The 16,935-nt window shown below is 38.5% G+C and overlaps 4 protein-coding genes and 1 long non-coding RNA gene across 12 annotated transcripts; 2 read left to right on the top strand and 3 right to left on the bottom strand.

Annotated features, from left to right (window-relative positions):
* The first annotated feature begins 1,345 nt into the window (after positions 1-1,345).
* Cog4 (conserved oligomeric Golgi complex subunit 4) lies at positions 1,346-4,570 on the top strand. Of its 2 annotated transcripts, none has more exons than XM_001352250.4 (8): positions 1,346-1,600; positions 1,662-2,388; positions 2,452-2,764; positions 2,819-2,952; positions 3,023-3,626; positions 3,707-3,892; positions 3,956-4,182; positions 4,241-4,570. In XM_001352250.4, exons 2-8 carry the CDS (start codon positions 1,718-1,720, stop codon positions 4,281-4,283), a joined length of 2,178 nt encoding a protein of 725 aa, XP_001352286.3. In that variant the 5' UTR covers positions 1,346-1,600; positions 1,662-1,717; the 3' UTR covers positions 4,284-4,570. The 2 variants fall into 2 exon arrangements, with proteins under 2 accessions (XP_001352286.3, XP_015044399.2); XM_015188913.2 differs by having other exon boundaries at positions 1,658-2,388.
* Positions 4,230-7,857, bottom strand: Grip75 (gamma-tubulin complex component 4). The gene is made up of 8 exons (XM_033379467.1): positions 7,269-7,857; positions 6,975-7,146; positions 6,629-6,914; positions 6,406-6,571; positions 5,840-6,346; positions 5,400-5,769; positions 5,060-5,342; positions 4,230-4,449 (listed from the first exon to the last, which is right to left on the bottom strand). The coding sequence occupies exons 1-8, from the start codon at positions 7,329-7,331 to the stop codon at positions 4,314-4,316; spliced, it is 1,983 nt and encodes a 660-aa protein (XP_033235358.1). The 5' UTR covers positions 7,332-7,857; the 3' UTR covers positions 4,230-4,313.
* A 2,110-nt stretch (positions 7,858-9,967) lies between these two features.
* LOC26532025 (uncharacterized) lies at positions 9,968-11,042 on the bottom strand. Its single transcript, XM_015188912.2, has 3 exons — positions 10,868-11,042; positions 10,722-10,789; positions 9,968-10,658 (listed from the first exon to the last, which is right to left on the bottom strand). The coding sequence occupies exon 3, from the start codon at positions 10,572-10,574 to the stop codon at positions 10,230-10,232; it is 345 nt and encodes a 114-aa protein (XP_015044398.2). The 5' UTR covers positions 10,575-10,658; positions 10,722-10,789; positions 10,868-11,042; the 3' UTR covers positions 9,968-10,229.
* Positions 11,043-11,104: 62 nt separating this feature from the next.
* RluA-2 (RluA pseudouridine synthase 2) lies at positions 11,105-16,441 on the bottom strand. 7 transcript variants are annotated; one of them, XM_033380026.1, is made up of 11 exons: positions 16,192-16,438; positions 15,879-16,118; positions 14,167-14,341; positions 13,889-14,111; positions 13,447-13,534; positions 13,161-13,381; positions 12,916-13,106; positions 12,577-12,854; positions 12,366-12,515; positions 11,905-12,049; positions 11,105-11,414 (listed from the first exon to the last, which is right to left on the bottom strand). In XM_033380026.1, the coding sequence occupies exons 2-10, from the start codon at positions 16,056-16,058 to the stop codon at positions 11,969-11,971; spliced, it is 1,587 nt and encodes a 528-aa protein (XP_033235917.1). In that variant the 5' UTR covers positions 16,059-16,118; positions 16,192-16,438; the 3' UTR covers positions 11,105-11,414; positions 11,905-11,968. The 7 variants fall into 7 exon arrangements, with proteins under 7 accessions (XP_033235917.1, XP_033235915.1, XP_033235914.1 ...); XM_033380024.1 differs by having other exon boundaries at positions 16,285-16,438; XM_033380023.1 differs by lacking the exon at positions 16,192-16,438 and having other exon boundaries at positions 11,105-11,153; positions 11,229-11,414.
* Positions 14,746-16,371, top strand: LOC117184031 (uncharacterized). Its single transcript, XR_004469183.1, has 2 exons — positions 14,746-15,123; positions 15,489-16,371. It is a non-coding gene; the product is annotated as an uncharacterized lncRNA (long non-coding RNA).
* Positions 16,442-16,935: the final 494 nt, after the last annotated feature.

Below are 16,935 nucleotides of genomic sequence, written 5' to 3'. Positions count from 1 at the left end.
CTTGCTCTTGCTCTAATGAAACAAGTCTATTAAACTCGCTGTTCACCGATCAGTACTCAGTTGAGCCGATGGTATTTTGATATGCCCGAGCAAGGTAAGCCGCGGCCCAATCGAAATGGAGGGACAAGCCAAAACAGTCGCATAGAAATTTTTAAATTGAATTTAATTAGGGAAGCCGAAATAATAATTTAAAAATGTTGATGAATATCATTACCTCAAGAGGGGATGTATCTAACATTGTAGGTGTTTTTTTTCGAATATAGTCCTCTTATTATGAGCTGCCCACCTCAAGTAGTATAAATTCATCCTATTTGGTTTTTATTTTGTGTATTATGTTCCTTTCGTCCATGTCCATGTCAGCCTTGCCTTGCTCTCCAAAACGTGCAATCAAATCACCTAACTTAAGTATTTTACGCCTGGATGTATTGAGCATTACTTTTCAATTCCTAAAAGCTGATGAATGCAGCTATAAATCGGACCCAAAAACTTATTCTTAAGCTTCCCGTCTGGATAATATTAAGCTGACAGGTTCAAAATTAGTCATTTTTTCCGGTATGTTTTAAAAAATGTTGACTTTGAAAACTCTGGAAAAGTCTAACAGTGTCTTTATAAGCGCTTAGTTCTTAGAGACTAAAGAGACAAAATTTGGTATCCACCCTCTTGTTATCTCACTGCTACAACTTTATTTAAATATTTTGGCATGCCCCTTATCGTCCCCACAAAGTCCGCTTTCGTCTTTTTTGTTTGACCATTTTCCCTAAAATCACATTTTAACCAAAATGCAATAAAAGCAAGGATTTAAAATAAGCCAGTCAATTAGAAATAGATTCATTAACTGGATAAAATTATGTGGGCAGGATTGAGAGGTCTAGATATCTAGTAATATTCCACGGAATTTCAAAATCGACGAATATATGTATAATAGAACTGGAGTTCGTCAGTATATTTACGGTATATTTTTAAAATGAGACGGTATATTATGGTATATTTCTGAGGGTCAGACCGTATATCTTGCCGATAAGTCCGGTATATTTACGGTATATTTTTAAAATGAGACGGTATATTATGGTATATTTCTGAGGGTCAGACCGTATATCTTGCCGATAGGTCCGGTATATTTACGGTATATTTTTAAAATGAGACGGTATATTATGGTATATTTCTGAGGGTCAGACCGTATATCTTGCCGATATGTCCGGTATATTTACGGTATATTTTTTAAATGAGACGGTATATTATGGTATATTTCTGAGGGTCAGACCGTATATCTTGCCGATAAGTCCGGTATATTTACGGTATATTTTTTAAATGAGACGGTATATTATGGTATATTTCTGAGGGTCAGACCGTATATCTTGCCGATAAGTCCGCGGTCACACTGCATTGCATGTACGTGTTATGTTTACCGACAGCCTCGATTTATAAAAATTTTGTGTTCCACGTATTACAAACTTCTTTGCATGTTATGTTTACCGACAGCATTGTAATTGGACCATTGTTTTTAAATTGGTGCATAAATCAGTAAATATTCAAAATGTTATTTGATACCAGCTCAAGTGAACTCTCTGATCAGCGGCTAATACGTATTGCTGAACAAGAGGTGGGTGAGGTATTGATATCAGAGCCATTTAAATGAGTTAATGTTTTCATTGCTTAGGAAGAAGTCAATACCAAACTCGAGTTATTGCTCGTTAAACAATGCCAGATTGAAGCCAAAATGAGTGGAATCGGAAGAGCAATGGTTTTGCTGCACACCGTAGACTCCGATTCTACAAAGTTAAACATGCAAATTATAAATACTGCACAATTGGCAGAATCTGTTAGTGCTAAGGTACGTCGGTTAGATTTGGCTCGCTGCCGTGCATCTGAATGTCAACAGCGTGTACACGATCTTATTGATCTACAACTATGTAGCCAGGGAGTAGTGAAAGCCGTAAGCGAGGAAGATTTCGAGAAGGGTGCCGCCCACATTGCACGGTTTCTGGCCATGGATCAGCAATTATTGCATCGAACTGCCGATGATGTCTCGATAACGTCCGTCAGCGACGCCGTTCAAACTCTTGAGGATGCGACTGAAAAAATTCGAGAGCTAATATCTAGACGTTTTGATGATGCTGTTAAAAGCAATGATTTGGCGTCGGTGGAAAGATTTTTTAAAATCTTTCCATTAATTGGCTACCATCGAATCGGTATAGAAAAATTTTCCACTTACATTTGTCAGAAGTTATCGGATAAAGCCCAAAAAGAACTTAGGAATGTACAAGACATAGCCAAAGCCGAATGTCGTTTGCAACTAGCTTATGCCGATCGATTCACGTCGATTTTAGAGAACTTTGCACGAGTAGTGGAAGTTAATCAGCCCATCGTTGAAGCATATTATGGACTGGCGTACGTATCAATTCGATTTACAATCGTTACGTCTTATATATGTATATTTATCTCTACCAATAGGTCCGCGCCTCTAATTGATATGATCGTCATTTTGCAAGATGAATGCGACGCTGAGACAAAAAATTTATTGTTGGAATTTAACAAGAATAGACAAATTGTGTATCGCAGCAAAAAAGTTTACGAATGCACTCAAAGGTCAAGCAATGGAACTGCCAGCAGTAATAGTATCCCTTCATTGGGTCATTATCGTAACCCCTCTGGTGGATCAATAGACAAACTAAACCCGATTGAAATCGATGCAATTATAGCTGAAATAACGGTCATGCACTCGAGAGTAGAGTTGTACTTCCGTTTTATGCGACGCCGAGTGCAAGTAAAAACTGCTTTAATTTTAATTCCAGCCTGTACTGAAGAACCTTTATTTTAGATTCATGTAGATACATGTGTTCCCGAAAAAGAAGACCAGATCAATATTTTAAACCGATATGAAACGATTGTAAAGAACTCGGACCTTCGGCGACAAATGCAAGAAATTTTGAGCACATATTTGCTCTTTGAGAGGTAGAGTAAACGGTTTTCTCTTCTTTGTATAAACTAAGACATTTGTACATGTTTCTAAATGAATTTGTAGATATTTCATGGAGGAAAGCGTGCTTAAAGCTATCGCCCTTGACAAGTATGAAGTTGGACAGCAATGTTCATCTATAGTAGATGATGTTTTTTTCATACTTCGAAAATCCATTCGTCGTGCGTTGACAACGCAATCAATAAACGGAACATGTGCTGTTATTAATAACGTAGCTGCCTGTCTAGATGGTGATTTTATAGCTGCGCTCAAAGCTCCTTTGAAAAGTGGTTACCCCTCTGGATATATCGACCTGGCTCAGGCCTATAACGCAATACAAACCACGTTACAGCAAGGGAAACTGCATTCGAGTGATGCTGATCGAAGCCGAACTAATTTTCTAGTCCAACTGAACAATGCAGACATGTCGACCGAATATATCGAGACTCTGTGCCAAACCATGGAACAAGAAATCGCTGGAACATTTCCGTGCACGTCCTCTGTTGAGCGACAATTGCTTGACAGCTGCTTAACAGAACTTAAGACTGTTCGAGACGCTTTAAAGGCCACTGTCGATTTTGGAATGCAGCAACTTAGGTCCAGCGCAATAAAACCACGTCTTAATCCTTGGATAAACAAATTCTTAAGCTATAGCCACAACCTTACAGAGGTAAGTTTGAAAAAGTGGCTTACCAAGCACATAGCCAAACAAAGGCAAAACTATATTCTTAATTTGATAATACATTTTAGGAAGAACTTGCCATTTATGAAGCTGAAGAAACTTTTGTTCAGTTTTTTATCGTTCATCTGGATGGACTCCTAAATTCCTTCAAAACCGCATTGAGCCCACGCAATTACGATGCGCTTGTTAGCATATTGGCAACGGAAGTCACAATTCAATTGGAGAGGGCTATTAAAAAATGCAGTTTTAACAGGGTAATTATTTTTATTTATTAGTTTTCTTCAATTCGGCACTCATTCTATTCTCTCAATTGGAAGCTTGGTGGCCTAGTTCTCGATCAGGAGGTTCGTGCTTTGGGGACATATTTAACAGGAGCGACATCATGGTCTGTGCGAGATAAGATGACGCGAATTTCTCAAATCGCCACTGTCTTAAATCTAGACAAGGTTTCCGAGCTCTCTGAATTTTGGAGTCCTGACAATAATAAAGAAATGCCGTCATGGCATTTAACTCCAAACGAAGTCCGTGCTATTTTAGCCTTGAGGTAAATTTTACAATTACATATATGCACATACAAAAAAACTATTTTTATATTTTTTCAGAATCGATTTTCGTATAGAAGATATAAAACGTTTACAGCTGTAGACTATTATATGTAGTATTTCCAGGTTTAGTTTAGGAAATGTTATGGGTGGAACTAAACCAATGATTAAAATCCAATCGCAATAAAAGCTGAGAAAGCGGCCCCAAGCAAGATGCTGTTTTGATGTTCAGTAGTAATTGAACAAGGCTCGCTATTTGGACGCCAAACCTAAAAATATAAAAAAATCATAGCATTACTATGTGCATTAAAAAAAACCAGACCATAAAGTCTGTAGATATCTACTCTGTAAATAATAAATGCACAATAATAATTGTGTATAAAACCATCACTGTCGACGGCATTCCACTCTAATGTGGTTAATTTGAGTTTAAGGTAAGGGAAAGTATATTTTCTTTAACGAATTATTTTGGGATTCTTTTGGACGTCGACAAAAGTGATAGCAATACTGTATCGTTTAATGAGAATGGAAATCAGTGAAAATCACCACGAGCAATAGTTTATTTCCCTCTTCATTTATGAACAGTAAGCCTAAGGGTCATGTCTACGAACAAACAAACAGACAGACTAATGATAATCCAGAATATATAAACTTCATATGCTTCAAAATGCTTCACTCTTATCAAAAAAGAAGCTTTTTAGCCCAATGAAAAATACATTTGATTGACTGTGATCTACACCCCAGTCGTTATAATCGGCGGACATGGCTATATTGACTTTGCGTGCGGGAACAAATCTCATTCTGAAATCGTACTCAAACTTCAATCCAACCTAAATATATTTTACAAAAGTAACCAATAGATGTTGGATAGTATCCGACCTTTCTTCTAGATTATCCAGCTCCTTTAGAAATCCATCGGATGTGCTTTCCTTCGCGCTGATGCAGCTAAATTGTTCACATATATAAAAGAGTTCGAGAATTATGCCATAAATGGGGTTTTGAGATTGGCATGTTGTTCGTGTAGAATTCATTTGTGAGTCCTTTGAACCAGAAAGCAGGAAACACTGGGAAAGGACATTCGCTAGAAATACTGTATGCTTCCGTTGTATTTCTTCAAAATCGGCTTTCTTCCTTATGACATTTATCAAAATACTGAACTGACCTAAAATATATGTAATATAGATGTCAATATAGTCAATATAGATATCAAACAACTCACTTTCGAGCACATCCACTTGAATGTAATACTGCAAATTATTCAAAAAGAACATAAGTTGATTGAGGAGATTCATCATTTTCATGTTTGTGGGTCCAGACATCAACTTTGCTGCCAATATCTGTGTTTTCCAAACTTGTTGCAGGTCGTATTGAAGTTTTCTAATTATCAATAGGAATCGAAATATCTGGTTGTATCGCTCAATTGCCTTTGGCGAAAACAAAAGATTCAATGGCCATTTATAAATATATTTTAAATGAAGATTTTCTAAGATTCGAAACTCGCTGTTTTCGTCCAACTCTCCGATAGTTTTCTGAACACTTAGTGAGAAATTTTCCAAATCATCCGTAATGCCCATGACAGTTGCGGCAAGCTGCAATTAAGAGACATATTGTAATATAAATATATGCATATATATTATTTTAGGTGTTGTTTAAACGAACCTCAAAGGATCTCGTGTAATTTTTTGAGCTGGAATCACAGTAGACATCTGAAGCGCGGGTTAGTTGAGATAAAAACTCTAAGTAAAACTCTCCGCGCCCTAACAAATAGAAATCTTTTATTAATCCCATTTGGCGTTCTAAATCAACCTCATTTAGGGCTATCTCTGACAAACGCATGCTAACGTATTTCTTTATTTCGTTTATAACGCTTTCGATATGAAAAACATCAATTTTTTCATCGTTATTCAGATCTTCTACCATGCCAAAGAATAAAGATTCTTTGCCATTCCACAGCTCGTAAATATCATTGGGCGTACTATCAGAAAGATTGTTAGCCCAGTGCTCGTTTTTATTGTTTCTCTGAAAGCTTCGTCCCATTTTAAAAACAAGAATGGTTTGTCCTACGAATAGAACTTTCTCAGCTACGATGGTAGACAAAAATCCTGGCAGTTGACACATATTGATTTCATATTGCCATATATAGTCTTCACAATTAGCAGCTGCATTCTAAAAATTAGCACATTCATTTTAAATTAAAGATGTGTTTACGGATTTTAGAAACTTACCAGTCGGGTGTTATTAGCTGAGGATTTGGAGCAAGAGGTATTATTGGACGATTCATCGAGTGGAGAGAATTTAATAAAAAACTCTGAATGGACATCGTCGATCACTCCAAAAATAAGCCAGTGGGCCAGACTTGAGAAAAATGCAAATTTGACTGGCTTCATGACTCTATAAAAGAAGTACATAGATATAATAAACACTCTTTGTCGATTTTATGGTACTTGCATATTAGTAATTCTCTCCAGTTGAAAATCTCCATGCTCTGAATGTTGATGTAGGCTATGGAGCATTGTACATCCATGTAGTTTTTGCATTCGTATTTCGCAAATAAGTTTTCGCAAAAAAAGGAAAATTGGGAGTTTTTCTTGTAAAGCATCATGAACAAATGCAAGCGAATTAGGCTTATTCTTTGAGCAAAATGTTTCAAGCTGTATGATGTTATCATAATATTCCTCAAGCGCTGCCTCGATGCCTTTGGCAAAATTTATGAAGTAAAAACCATGTGGGAGTTCTACGATAAAATTATACATCGTTACAAGCTATAGTCATTTACAAGTTTACTTGAACTTACCTTCAACGTTGTGATTTTCATTCATTATTAATCTTTTACATCTTTCATCTTCATCTAATCTCAATAAAACTGTGAACTGAACAACTTCTTGAAGAACATTAATAATGTTTAAAATTTCTATGTATAGTTGTCTTTCGCAAGGATGGATAAAATGTTCAATAGCATTGTTGTCCTAAAATACAATAAGTTGACATTAATGTAATCGTTCATAGTATTTATCTATTTATTTAAATTGGTACTTAGTTCTATGTTAAGTACAACACATATGTAAGTAGATGCTCGACCAATTCTTACCATAAAACTTTGTATACCCAAACCTGTCTTAGTTAAGCAGGATAACAATAAGTCGTGTATCATTGTGGAGCTTTCCTAATTACCACCAGCTTTATTTTGTTTATTTTGTTCAACGCGACAGATCGCATCAGTGTCACGACCAGTGTGACCGCGGACCTATTAAATATACCGACCAAACATCAGAAACATACCGAAATATACCTTGTCGTATTTCGATAGCAGCAGAGTGTGACCAGCTGTTCTACGCTCTGACGTTCTGACGAGGTGGTAGCCTGAGCCGATGACCCTGGAACCCTGTTGAAAGTTAATTGAAAAGCCATGATCCCAGCTCCTATTAGAGATTACGAATTGTTTATTTCTTTTGAGAGCATGAGCAGTCCGAGGCTTTAAATGTAACTTTCCCGAGTCCTGCGGCCCTCTTGTGATTTTCCCACTTTAAATCAGTTAACGCGGGCACCCTCGTGTTGAACCAAGCGGCCTTACCCGTTTTAGTGTTGACGGATCGATACTGCATCCACGATCGCGTGCATCGCGCCAGCAGCTGGTACATTATTTATGTACCTGCACTTTTTACGACGTACGACGTACGTAAGTTTTTGTCGTTTCCACTTATTCATCTTTTGCATTGACTATTTTGGCTCTTCTTTTTTTATTCCCTCCAGCTCTATTGGCCGAAACCACCTCTGGCCACAAACTGATATGCCGCGATCCCCTTCTCTTACCCCGTCAGGTAAAGTTATTAAGTTATTATTTAGTCATTTACTTTATTTACCTCTTCCTTTCATTTCATCAGTTCGCTCCATCCGGTGGCCAGGAATACGTCTTTCGTGCCCATCATCGTTTACCGGAGCTTCACGCTTTTGTTCTTCCGGTTGATATGAGCGAATGTGCGCTCCTTGACGGCAGTCCACTCCAGGCAACTGACCGGGGCCTGGTCCTGTGCACGGGGCCACGATGCCGTACTCCCCTCTGGACGCTCGCGAGGCTCTGGCTCTGCTCGCCGTCGTTACATCCTCCGCGGGTTATACCGCCGTAGCTTCTGGACTTCTGGGGATGTCCTAGGAATGTGCTCCTGGCTTGACTGTGGCAGCCTCTGGCTGTCTTGCTGCGGGCCATAGCCATGATGCCGCTGAGTCGATAATATGGCGTCCTTATAAGTTTTGATGAATAAAATTAAGAAAAAAAATTATCCTTGCTGTATCCTGTATGGCGGAAGTTATCCCAATTACAAAAAGGCGTGGCATTCCCAGATTGCTTCACAAAAAGCGGAAAAATAAAATATTTTTGATAAGGGAAAATGTCCTTGATCTTGATATGGACACCATCAAACCAGGGCATTTTTCCGAACACAGGAAGCCGTCACACAGCCGTCAGATCGGCCTATAAAAAGCGGAAAAAATGAATATTTTTGATCCTTGATATCCTTGGGCCTTGAAAGGACTTCATTAAGTCAGGAATATATTTCTGATCTCAGGAAGCCGTCGCACGCCTAGATTAGTCCACAAACAGCCAAGAAACGTAAATACGTAATTCGGAGTCCTCATCAAAGGATCAAGGATATTTTCCGATCACAGGAAAATATCGCACACCCCGATGGGCCCATGAATAACGGAAAAAACAAGATATATATGTCTTGGGAAATTATCCTTGATCCTTGGTCCTTAATAAGGACTCTATAAAATCAGGGACATTTTTCCGATCACAGGAAGCCGTCGCACGCCCAAATCGGCCCACAAATAACGGAGAAAACAAAACGGGCTTATAACTGGCTTTAAAAATGTAGTTCAAGAAATCGCCGATGGGCGCGCCACCGTACAAAGGGAAAAACCTCCCGTCAAATGGCCAAAATCTGGATGGGATACCAGGCGAACAGAAATCAGCAGCAAGCAACTGCAGCGAGTGAAAAAAAATTGGTGCATACTTTTGGGGGATCAACAATTTTTAAAAAATTCAGCGACTTTCTACTGATTTCTGTTGGCCTGGTGTCCCATCCAGTTTTTGGCCATTTGATTTTCGCCCTTTTCGGTGATTTCTTGAACTAAATTTTCAAAAATAACAAATGGAACCAGTTTTCTTTTCTCCCTTATTTGTGGGCTGATTTGGGCGTGCGAAGGCTTCCTGAGCTCGGAAAAATGTCCCTAATTTTATGAAGTCCTTTTCAAGGACCAAGGATCAAAGGTATTTTCTCCAGACATATATATCTTGTTTGTTCCCTTATTTGTCGCAAGAACGGGGCGTGTCATGGCCCTCCGTGATCAGAAAAATGTCCTTGATCCTTTGGTAAGGACTCCAACCACCCCAACTATACATACTTAGTTTTCTCTTGTTGGCCGATCGGGACGTACGACGGCTTCCTGTGTTCGGAAAAATGTTCCTGATTTGATGAAGTCCTTATCAAGGATCAAAAAAATGTTCCCTTATCAAAAATATTTAGTTTTTTTCCGCTATTCGTGAACAGATCTAGGCGTGCCCCGCCATTTTTGTAATCGGTATTCTCCCACATACAGGATACATCAAGGATAACTTTTCAATAGTTTTATTCATCAAAACTTAGCTTAGTATAAATAAATAAACAAGTGGAAAACATTTGTGCCTACTATCTAAATGAATGGAAGCGTATATCCTTAAACCTAACAACAACGAGATATATTTAGAATCCAGTAGCCCGCGTAGCCCCTCCCATAGTTTCCATTGTTAAAGTCCTTCTTGTCAATGGCCAGGTCGAAGAATGACGATGGCTTGCTAGGTTCGCATCTTGCGAGGGGTGCGATTCTGTTCTGCTGAGAGACGATTGCGTCTAGCTGGGATAGGACTCGGTCTGTCCCGAATACGCATCCTTAGTGTTTGGGTAGGACTCCATCAGCAGGGTGAAATCGAATACGACTCGGTTTGTGGCAAAGCGTAGGGTACATAAGTCCTCTGTGAAGGACTATCCTACATTATATACTGATTTGATTCGCGTTATGTCCCTGCAGAGCACGGGCAGGGTCGACTTATCGACGAAGCAGCGGCATCATAGCTATGGCCCGCAGCAAGACAGCCAGTCACAGTCCAGCCAGGAACACATCCCTTGGACCTCCCGAGAGGACGAAGGGCTACGGCGGCATAAACCGCGGAGAAGGTACCGACGGCGAGCGGACTAGAAAGGCGGAGAAAACAGCATGGGGTGGAAGGAAGAGCTATGGCAGTGGAGGGACCTAAAGGTCGCCCAGGCAAAAGGACAGAGCCTCGCGCGCCTTGTATCATGTCCCGAGTGGCGCACGGACTCGTGGCACCGGTCACAGGAGCAGCCGTCATGGAGCGCATATCAACCGGAAGACCAAAACTTGAAGCCCCTGGTACACGATGATGGGCACGAAAGACGTATTCCTGGCCACCGGATGGAGCGAACTGATGAAATGAAAGAAAGAGGTAAATAAAGTAAATGAATAAATAATAACTTAATAACTTTACCTGACGGGGTAAGAGAAGAGGATCGCGGCATATCAGTTTGTAGCCAGAGGTGGTTTCGGCCAATAGAGCTGGAGGGAATAAAAAAAGAAGAGCCAAAATAGTCAATGCAAAAGATGAATAAGTGGAAACGAGAAAAACTTACGTACATCGCACGTCGTAAAAAGTGCAGGTACATACATAAATAATGTACCAGCTGCTGGCGCGATGCACGCGATCGTGGATGCAGTATCGATCCGTCAACACTAAAACGGGTAAGGGCACTTGGTTCAACAAGAGGGCGCCCGCTTTAAATAATTTAAAGTGCCGCAGGAGTCGGGAAAGTTAAATTTAAAGCCTCGTGCCGCTTTTCCGGGAAGATATTTCATGAAAAAGGCTCTCAGCAGTATTAAACAATTTGTAGTCTTTATTGGGGGTCATGGGTTTTCCAGTAACCTTCAACAAGGTATTTATGTTTATATTATATAAAAATATATATTTATGAAATGAAAATTTGTTGCTTATACACACTTAGCACATTCCACATTATAATGGACAATGTTTACTCCCTGCGATTCTCAAGTGTCAATGGTCTTTCCGCCTCCGTCCACTAATCAGCCAAGTATCTCACGTGTTTACTGTGACCTGGCTTAAATCGTATCTTCTCCCAGTAGTCTGTCGCCATGAAAAGCTGTTTATATGACGAGAGGAACAAAACTGAAAGAAGGAATCGAGTTTAGTTGTGTATCTCGGATTTGTTGTACTATGTGTAGTTCATGCGACATCATGCCTTTGCCTGCAACTATTGCACTTTGAAGCCCAACTCCCCAACTACCTAACCAAACGAGAAGAATATTCGCCTGAAGCGAACTCGTTACATTCTTGAATATGTGTGTGAATTCCCATTATAACATTTAGTACAGATTTTTTGAATTGAGTCGTACAAATTGTCAGTTGACGCATAGTAAGTGCGCAAGCGAGATGAAAGAGCAGTATGGCCTCTATGTCTTGGCTATACGACTGTGGGCCTCAGCTTGGTGGACGAGATGTCGATCCCGAAATGTAATAGCCTAATTAAATTTTGTCGGTCTATTTTTAGACACCTTTTACAAAACTATAGATTGATTGGTTTTAAAATATATGTATTTGTTGGTTTACGTTGGGACGCATCCATTCACATATTTTGTAGTGCGTAGTCAACACTTACGAAGCCGTTTGGTTTCTTGCTTGCTGCTTGTCTCTTTCGTACGTTCAGTAGTAGGTAGTACCATCTACTGGTCTATAGTATCATAATCAATGAGCTCTTTACAAGCCCAGTCCGGCAGCTCTGTTCTGTACTCCCAGTCGACACCCTGCAAATATAACAATTTTGGATATGTATTACTATGCAATATTAATTATGTGCAAGTTAAACATTTTAAATCTTAAGTACATAAATATCGTAAGTACGACCAGTAAGGTGTATGTTTGAGTGACGAATTTTATAAGCCCTTGAAGTTGCACGACCAAAACATTCATATCTAGATACTATATCTATGCTTATTTACGAAAAAAGACTGTAAAATGTGTCTATACATATATAATAGATCGCAAAGTTACGCGGGCTTCTTGGTAAAAAAAAACTGTTTTTAAATCGAACCAGAAAAAAAAAATGACAATGTGATTAACCTTATATTTCCAAGCATGCAGGTACATGAGCAGATCTTTGGCATTGGGATCTCTATAGTTAACTTTGCACTCATGGCAATGTGGATCATATGTTGTTTTATTTAAATCAAATGGGTCGATTGGTTCTTCATGACCAGTCTGGGGGGGAGCCTATAAAGTAGAAAGATGATTTTTAAAAAATGTCTGCTTCAACGGATTGAATTGTACGTACTTCTGTAATTGAAGCAACCATTGATGTTATTTTCGAATTCTGAGCTCCAATCTCAATTAAATCTTCGTTTGGTACAGAAGTTTTTATTTCACACTTTAATGGATTTCCCATTAACACATCTCCGCCTTCTTCAACTCCCAACCAATTCTCGGCATTATGAATTTTGATTAGATTGTTGATCAGCTGTTCGTCACTTTTTCCTCCAATGTCGCCTCCTCGTCCCTTAGAGGGCCCAAAGACTTCGTGGTTGTACAAGGGATCATTTACAATGGGGTAACCTGCCAGTAAAAGAGTCAATGTTCTTATCAGCATTAGAAATGTACCTAAATAAATTCTTACCTAAATATTGCAGATGTACTCTTATTTGGTGCATGCGTCCGGTGAGTGGTTTGCACAGAACAATGCTACAGTCACCAACTTCAGAAATTCTTCGGAACGTTGTCCTGCAGTCTTTGCCGTTTGGCGATACCCTACAAACTCCAATTTTGTAGCTGACAACTTGAATAGGTTCATTGCATTCAATTATCCCACTGTAAAAAGAATGTATGGTATAGCGTAATTACTACGGCAATTGTGTAGCTTACTCAGGAAAACGACCCTCCACGCGACAAACATATTCCTTTTGTACTTGTCTATTTCTTATTTGTTGTTCCAATTCCCGGGCTTTCTTTGAGGTGCGACCAAATATAAGAAGGCCAGATGTAAGACGATCTAGTCGGTGTATAGTTCTTAGATTTTTTAGGTTGTGCGACTTTGCCAGTATGAACACCACAGTATTATGTCTATACCGACCACACGGATGTACCTGGTAATTTTGTTCGTTTCAGGACATTTTCTTTGCGATCAGTTATTGTGTTGTAATGGACTTACTGGTATTGAGGCTGGCTTATTTACAACCACAATGTCTTCATCCATGTGCACTATAGTAATAGACTGCAGACTTACAGGGACTTCATGCCTATAATACAAAATATATTTAACTGCAATTTTTTAACGTGCTTTTTGCATTGGAGTCGGCCAAAAGTCCCAAACTTTTGAAACTTCAAACCGCCAAGTGATAAAAAGTTGCCTTAGGGGAATAGAAATTACGCATCAGGGTCAAAATATTCATTTTTGACTATTTTAAACTGTAGTATAGTCGTATCAATCGTTCTTCAAAAGAGCAATTCATGGCTTCTTTATACGTGGGAAGATGAGAAGTAGTTAAATTGTTAGGATTTAATAGCTGAATTAGTCAGTTTAGTCCGTTTGAAGTTTCGAAAGTTTGGTACTTTTGGCTCCCTCTATAGAGCGTAAATATATACTTGTATACCTATGAACGATATTTGCAAGTAGATCATTGTGCTTTAGTCTATAGTCTACAGGAACTTTTTCATAATTTACGGTTAGTTTTCCAGTCTCTATACTGCGCTTATATTCTTCTGCAGGATGCGCACGGAACTCACGAGCAAACACGTCTAAGATTTTCTCGCCAACCCAACGCCCTTTTGTAAATGTCGTGAACGTGAAAAAGTAGGGATAAACCTTCCGAAGACCTTAAAAGTATACAAAATCATCAACAATATATTTATTTAATGTAAACGTTTTTACCGTTTTCAAAGTAATAAGATGTCTCATCATATTTTTCATCGGTCAAGCCAGGTCTTTTAGTTTTGAGGGACTTGGTGTCCAATTTGACTCTCTTTGCATCAAATAATTCGTCCGTGGAGATAGTATTACGTTTTTTGGGCAATGGTGATAGATCTTTCTGTATTGTTGATAGCACCTGTAAATAAATATTTATGTATATGTCGGATCCTAAGATAATTATCAATGTATTTTGGTCATGCACAGCCAAATGAACTGACTACGAGATTGATCTCAATGTGTTATCTTCCTGTAGTCAGCGATATCAGCCAATAACTCCTATTAACAATTTATTTGATACTAGCGGTCCTAAGTTTAATTTTGAAATTCTTCTGGGTATACAATATTTTTAGCTTTATCGGCTCCCGCCATCTTCAGTTGATGTTCTCTCGTCCCCGCCGTTACCGAATTACCAACTTATCCAGTTGATCTTAGCCGGCTCAGGATCCTTAGCCGATCTCTCGATCCTTTTCTGTTGCTAGTGCGACTACATAAAATTAACTTTTCTGCTACTTTTTGATGTAATGAATAATCTTTGCAATCGGGAACGATGGTTTGCGCCACGTATTCCGTACGTGACTGCCATTGCTTTTAATGATGGTAAGAGCGCTTTAAAGTTTTCGAAATGATAGAAAAAACGGTAGGCACAAGTATTTTAAAAGGCACGGAAAGAAAAACAATGGGCAGTACACTTAAGAAGCCAAAGCTTCCACTGCCACTGCATAAAAGCAGAAGGTACTGACACAAATAAATGCGGAAACAGCACGACCATGTAGCTGCCCGCCAACTTGACAAAAGTAGCTCGTTAGAACCACAATAATGACACTAGAATGATGCAGAGCCACCACCAACTCCAGCAAATAGCGTAGGAAGGTTGAAATGAGAAATAATTATGACAATTTCGCGGATAAAAATATGAAGGTAAGTAAAACGGGTGCTCATAGCACTAACACCCACAAAGGCATTAAAAAGCAGGGATGTTTCTAGATGCTTTTAAATGTCTTTGTTTCCATGAAAGACAAGGGTTTTAGTGTTACACTTTGTAACTTTTTTGTGAAAATGCTGAAAAGATATGTTTTGCAATATATTACCCCATCTTGAACATTTTTAAAGGCATAGATTTTCTCTCAAAAGATTTATACTACACTCGTGTAAGATTCCGAGTTAAGATCAGCTTTCTTTAACAATATTTATTTATTTTATCTTATTGTAAGCCAGACATGCTTCGGACCTGGTGCCCGAACATACACAAATTCGTCAAACTAACAAATTCTTTTAAATTTAAGGAACATATATGCTATGTAGATCGAGAATCTTGCAACAACTTGAAAGCTGAAGAGTGGAACAATTTTGGAGAAGAGACCACCAAAAAACTGATCAATTCCAAACCAAAACGTTGCCTACACGACTACGTCTGTTCAGTCAGTGCAGCGAAGCCTTGTATGCGGCGGAGCCACGGTCAGAGACGAAGGACAGACCAAGAGAGAATTGAAGTACATCGAACGAAAATTGAATTTGATTTTACTCCTGATGCAATATCTTGGTATTTTAAATTCTTTGCTAATGCCCTCTTGGAAATATTTTGATTAATGGCAGTCGATATGCTTTTCGACTCACTGTTTGAATTTACATATTTATGTACATGTGTAACTGCAGATTTTATTTATATTGCTTACTTGAAGATCGCCATCGTGAGTGGATTTGGGGGACTGGGCTTCTTGATCGATCATGTTAGTCTCGACCGATTCTCCTATGGCAGAGTTTGTAGGAGGCACAGCTCGAATAATATTCTCAATGTTTACTGTTTCATCACCTTGTTGGATATGAGCGTGCTGCACACATTTTGGATTTATCATTATTAAAAACCTCGCCACCACTTCAGTGCATCCGTATATCTTGAATGATTTGTTATTTCGCTAAAAAAATATTTGTGGCCACTACAATAAGTCTAAGAACAAATATCATTTGCACGTGCCACCTAGTACATACTTCTTACATAGTCGTATGTATGTATATAATCGTGTGTACTTAAGCGCATAAGAGATATTGTAAATGTATGTTTCATACTGTTAAAGCATGTACCCATCTATCATAATAATAATAATTTGCCGAGTGAATAATAGTTTTTAATTGTCGGAAGAACTTCATTAAAATTTGTGGTCTACCAAACATTGATAGGAATATTTTACTAAAATCATTGCATGCACGGGAATTCAAACGTTAAGGGTATTCATTTTTTTGCATTAATATTGACTTTCGCGGGATTTATAAAACGAAGTGGGTTAAAAGTATTCACAAGTAAATAAAATGGAAATGGCTCTTTACCATTTGGATAATCGAAAAATTTACTGCGCATAGAAGGAAGCAAATTCAACACAGTAATGTAAATTCAGAGCATTGAAAGAAAAATGAAAACTAAACGGATTTTAATGCAATAAAACGAATCTTAATTGCAGAAGGAAAAAACAGTTAACTTATTGATGCATTAACATAAATTTGATACCATTATCAAGGCAATTAAACCCAAGCTCAAGATTTGCTTTTAAATAATTGATCAAAGTAACAATACTTTGCGTTTTCCTGCAATCAGGACGTTTTAACCGAAAACGAAAAACGCAATCGAAAAATCCGAGCCTGTCTGACAGTTTAAATTTTTGAATTTGCAGTATGAAAATAAGTGAAGCCTGTGAAGATAAATTCAATAAAAGTTAGCATATGTACATAATATGTGTT

This window comes from Drosophila pseudoobscura, chromosome 4 (genome assembly GCF_009870125.1).
Source record: "Drosophila pseudoobscura strain MV-25-SWS-2005 chromosome 4, UCI_Dpse_MV25, whole genome shotgun sequence".
NCBI classification, from domain to species: domain Eukaryota; kingdom Metazoa; phylum Arthropoda; class Insecta; order Diptera; family Drosophilidae; genus Drosophila; species Drosophila pseudoobscura.
The sequence above is the reverse complement of the archived record's forward strand: the minus strand, read 5'-3'. Positions and strand labels throughout refer to the sequence as shown.

Excerpts from the sequence above, each read along its gene's own strand:
- Cog4 (XM_015188913.2), top strand. The coding sequence starts at position 1,535 with ATGTTATTTGATACCAGCTCAAGTGAACTCTCTGATCAGCGGCTAATA. Across the intron at positions 2,953-3,022 it reads ACATATTTGCTCTTTGAGAG|ATATTTCATGGAGGAAAGCG; the intron begins GTAGAGTAAACG and ends ATGAATTTGTAG. Across the intron at positions 3,893-3,955 it reads AAAAATGCAGTTTTAACAGG|CTTGGTGGCCTAGTTCTCGA; the intron begins GTAATTATTTTT and ends CTCAATTGGAAG.
- RluA-2 (XM_033380024.1), bottom strand. The coding sequence starts at position 16,374 with ATGTTTGGTAGACCACAAATTTTAATGAAGTTCTTCCGACAATTAAAA. Across the intron at positions 14,112-14,166 it reads ATCTTATTACTTTGAAAACG|GTCTTCGGAAGGTTTATCCC; the intron begins GTAAAAACGTTT and ends TATACTTTTAAG. Across the intron at positions 12,050-12,365 it reads TGCATGCTTGGAAATATAAG|GGTGTCGACTGGGAGTACAG; the intron begins GTTAATCACATT and ends TTATATTTGCAG.
- LOC26532025 (XM_015188912.2), bottom strand. The coding sequence starts at position 10,574 with ATGCGCTCCATGACGGCTGCTCCTGTGACCGGTGCCACGAGTCCGTGC.
- Grip75 (XM_033379467.1), bottom strand. The coding sequence starts at position 7,331 with ATGATACACGACTTATTGTTATCCTGCTTAACTAAGACAGGTTTGGGT. Across the intron at positions 6,915-6,974 it reads TGAAAATCACAACGTTGAAG|AACTCCCACATGGTTTTTAC; the intron begins GTAAGTTCAAGT and ends ATTTTATCGTAG. Across the intron at positions 6,347-6,405 it reads CAGCTAATAACACCCGACTG|AATGCAGCTGCTAATTGTGA; the intron begins GTAAGTTTCTAA and ends GCTAATTTTTAG.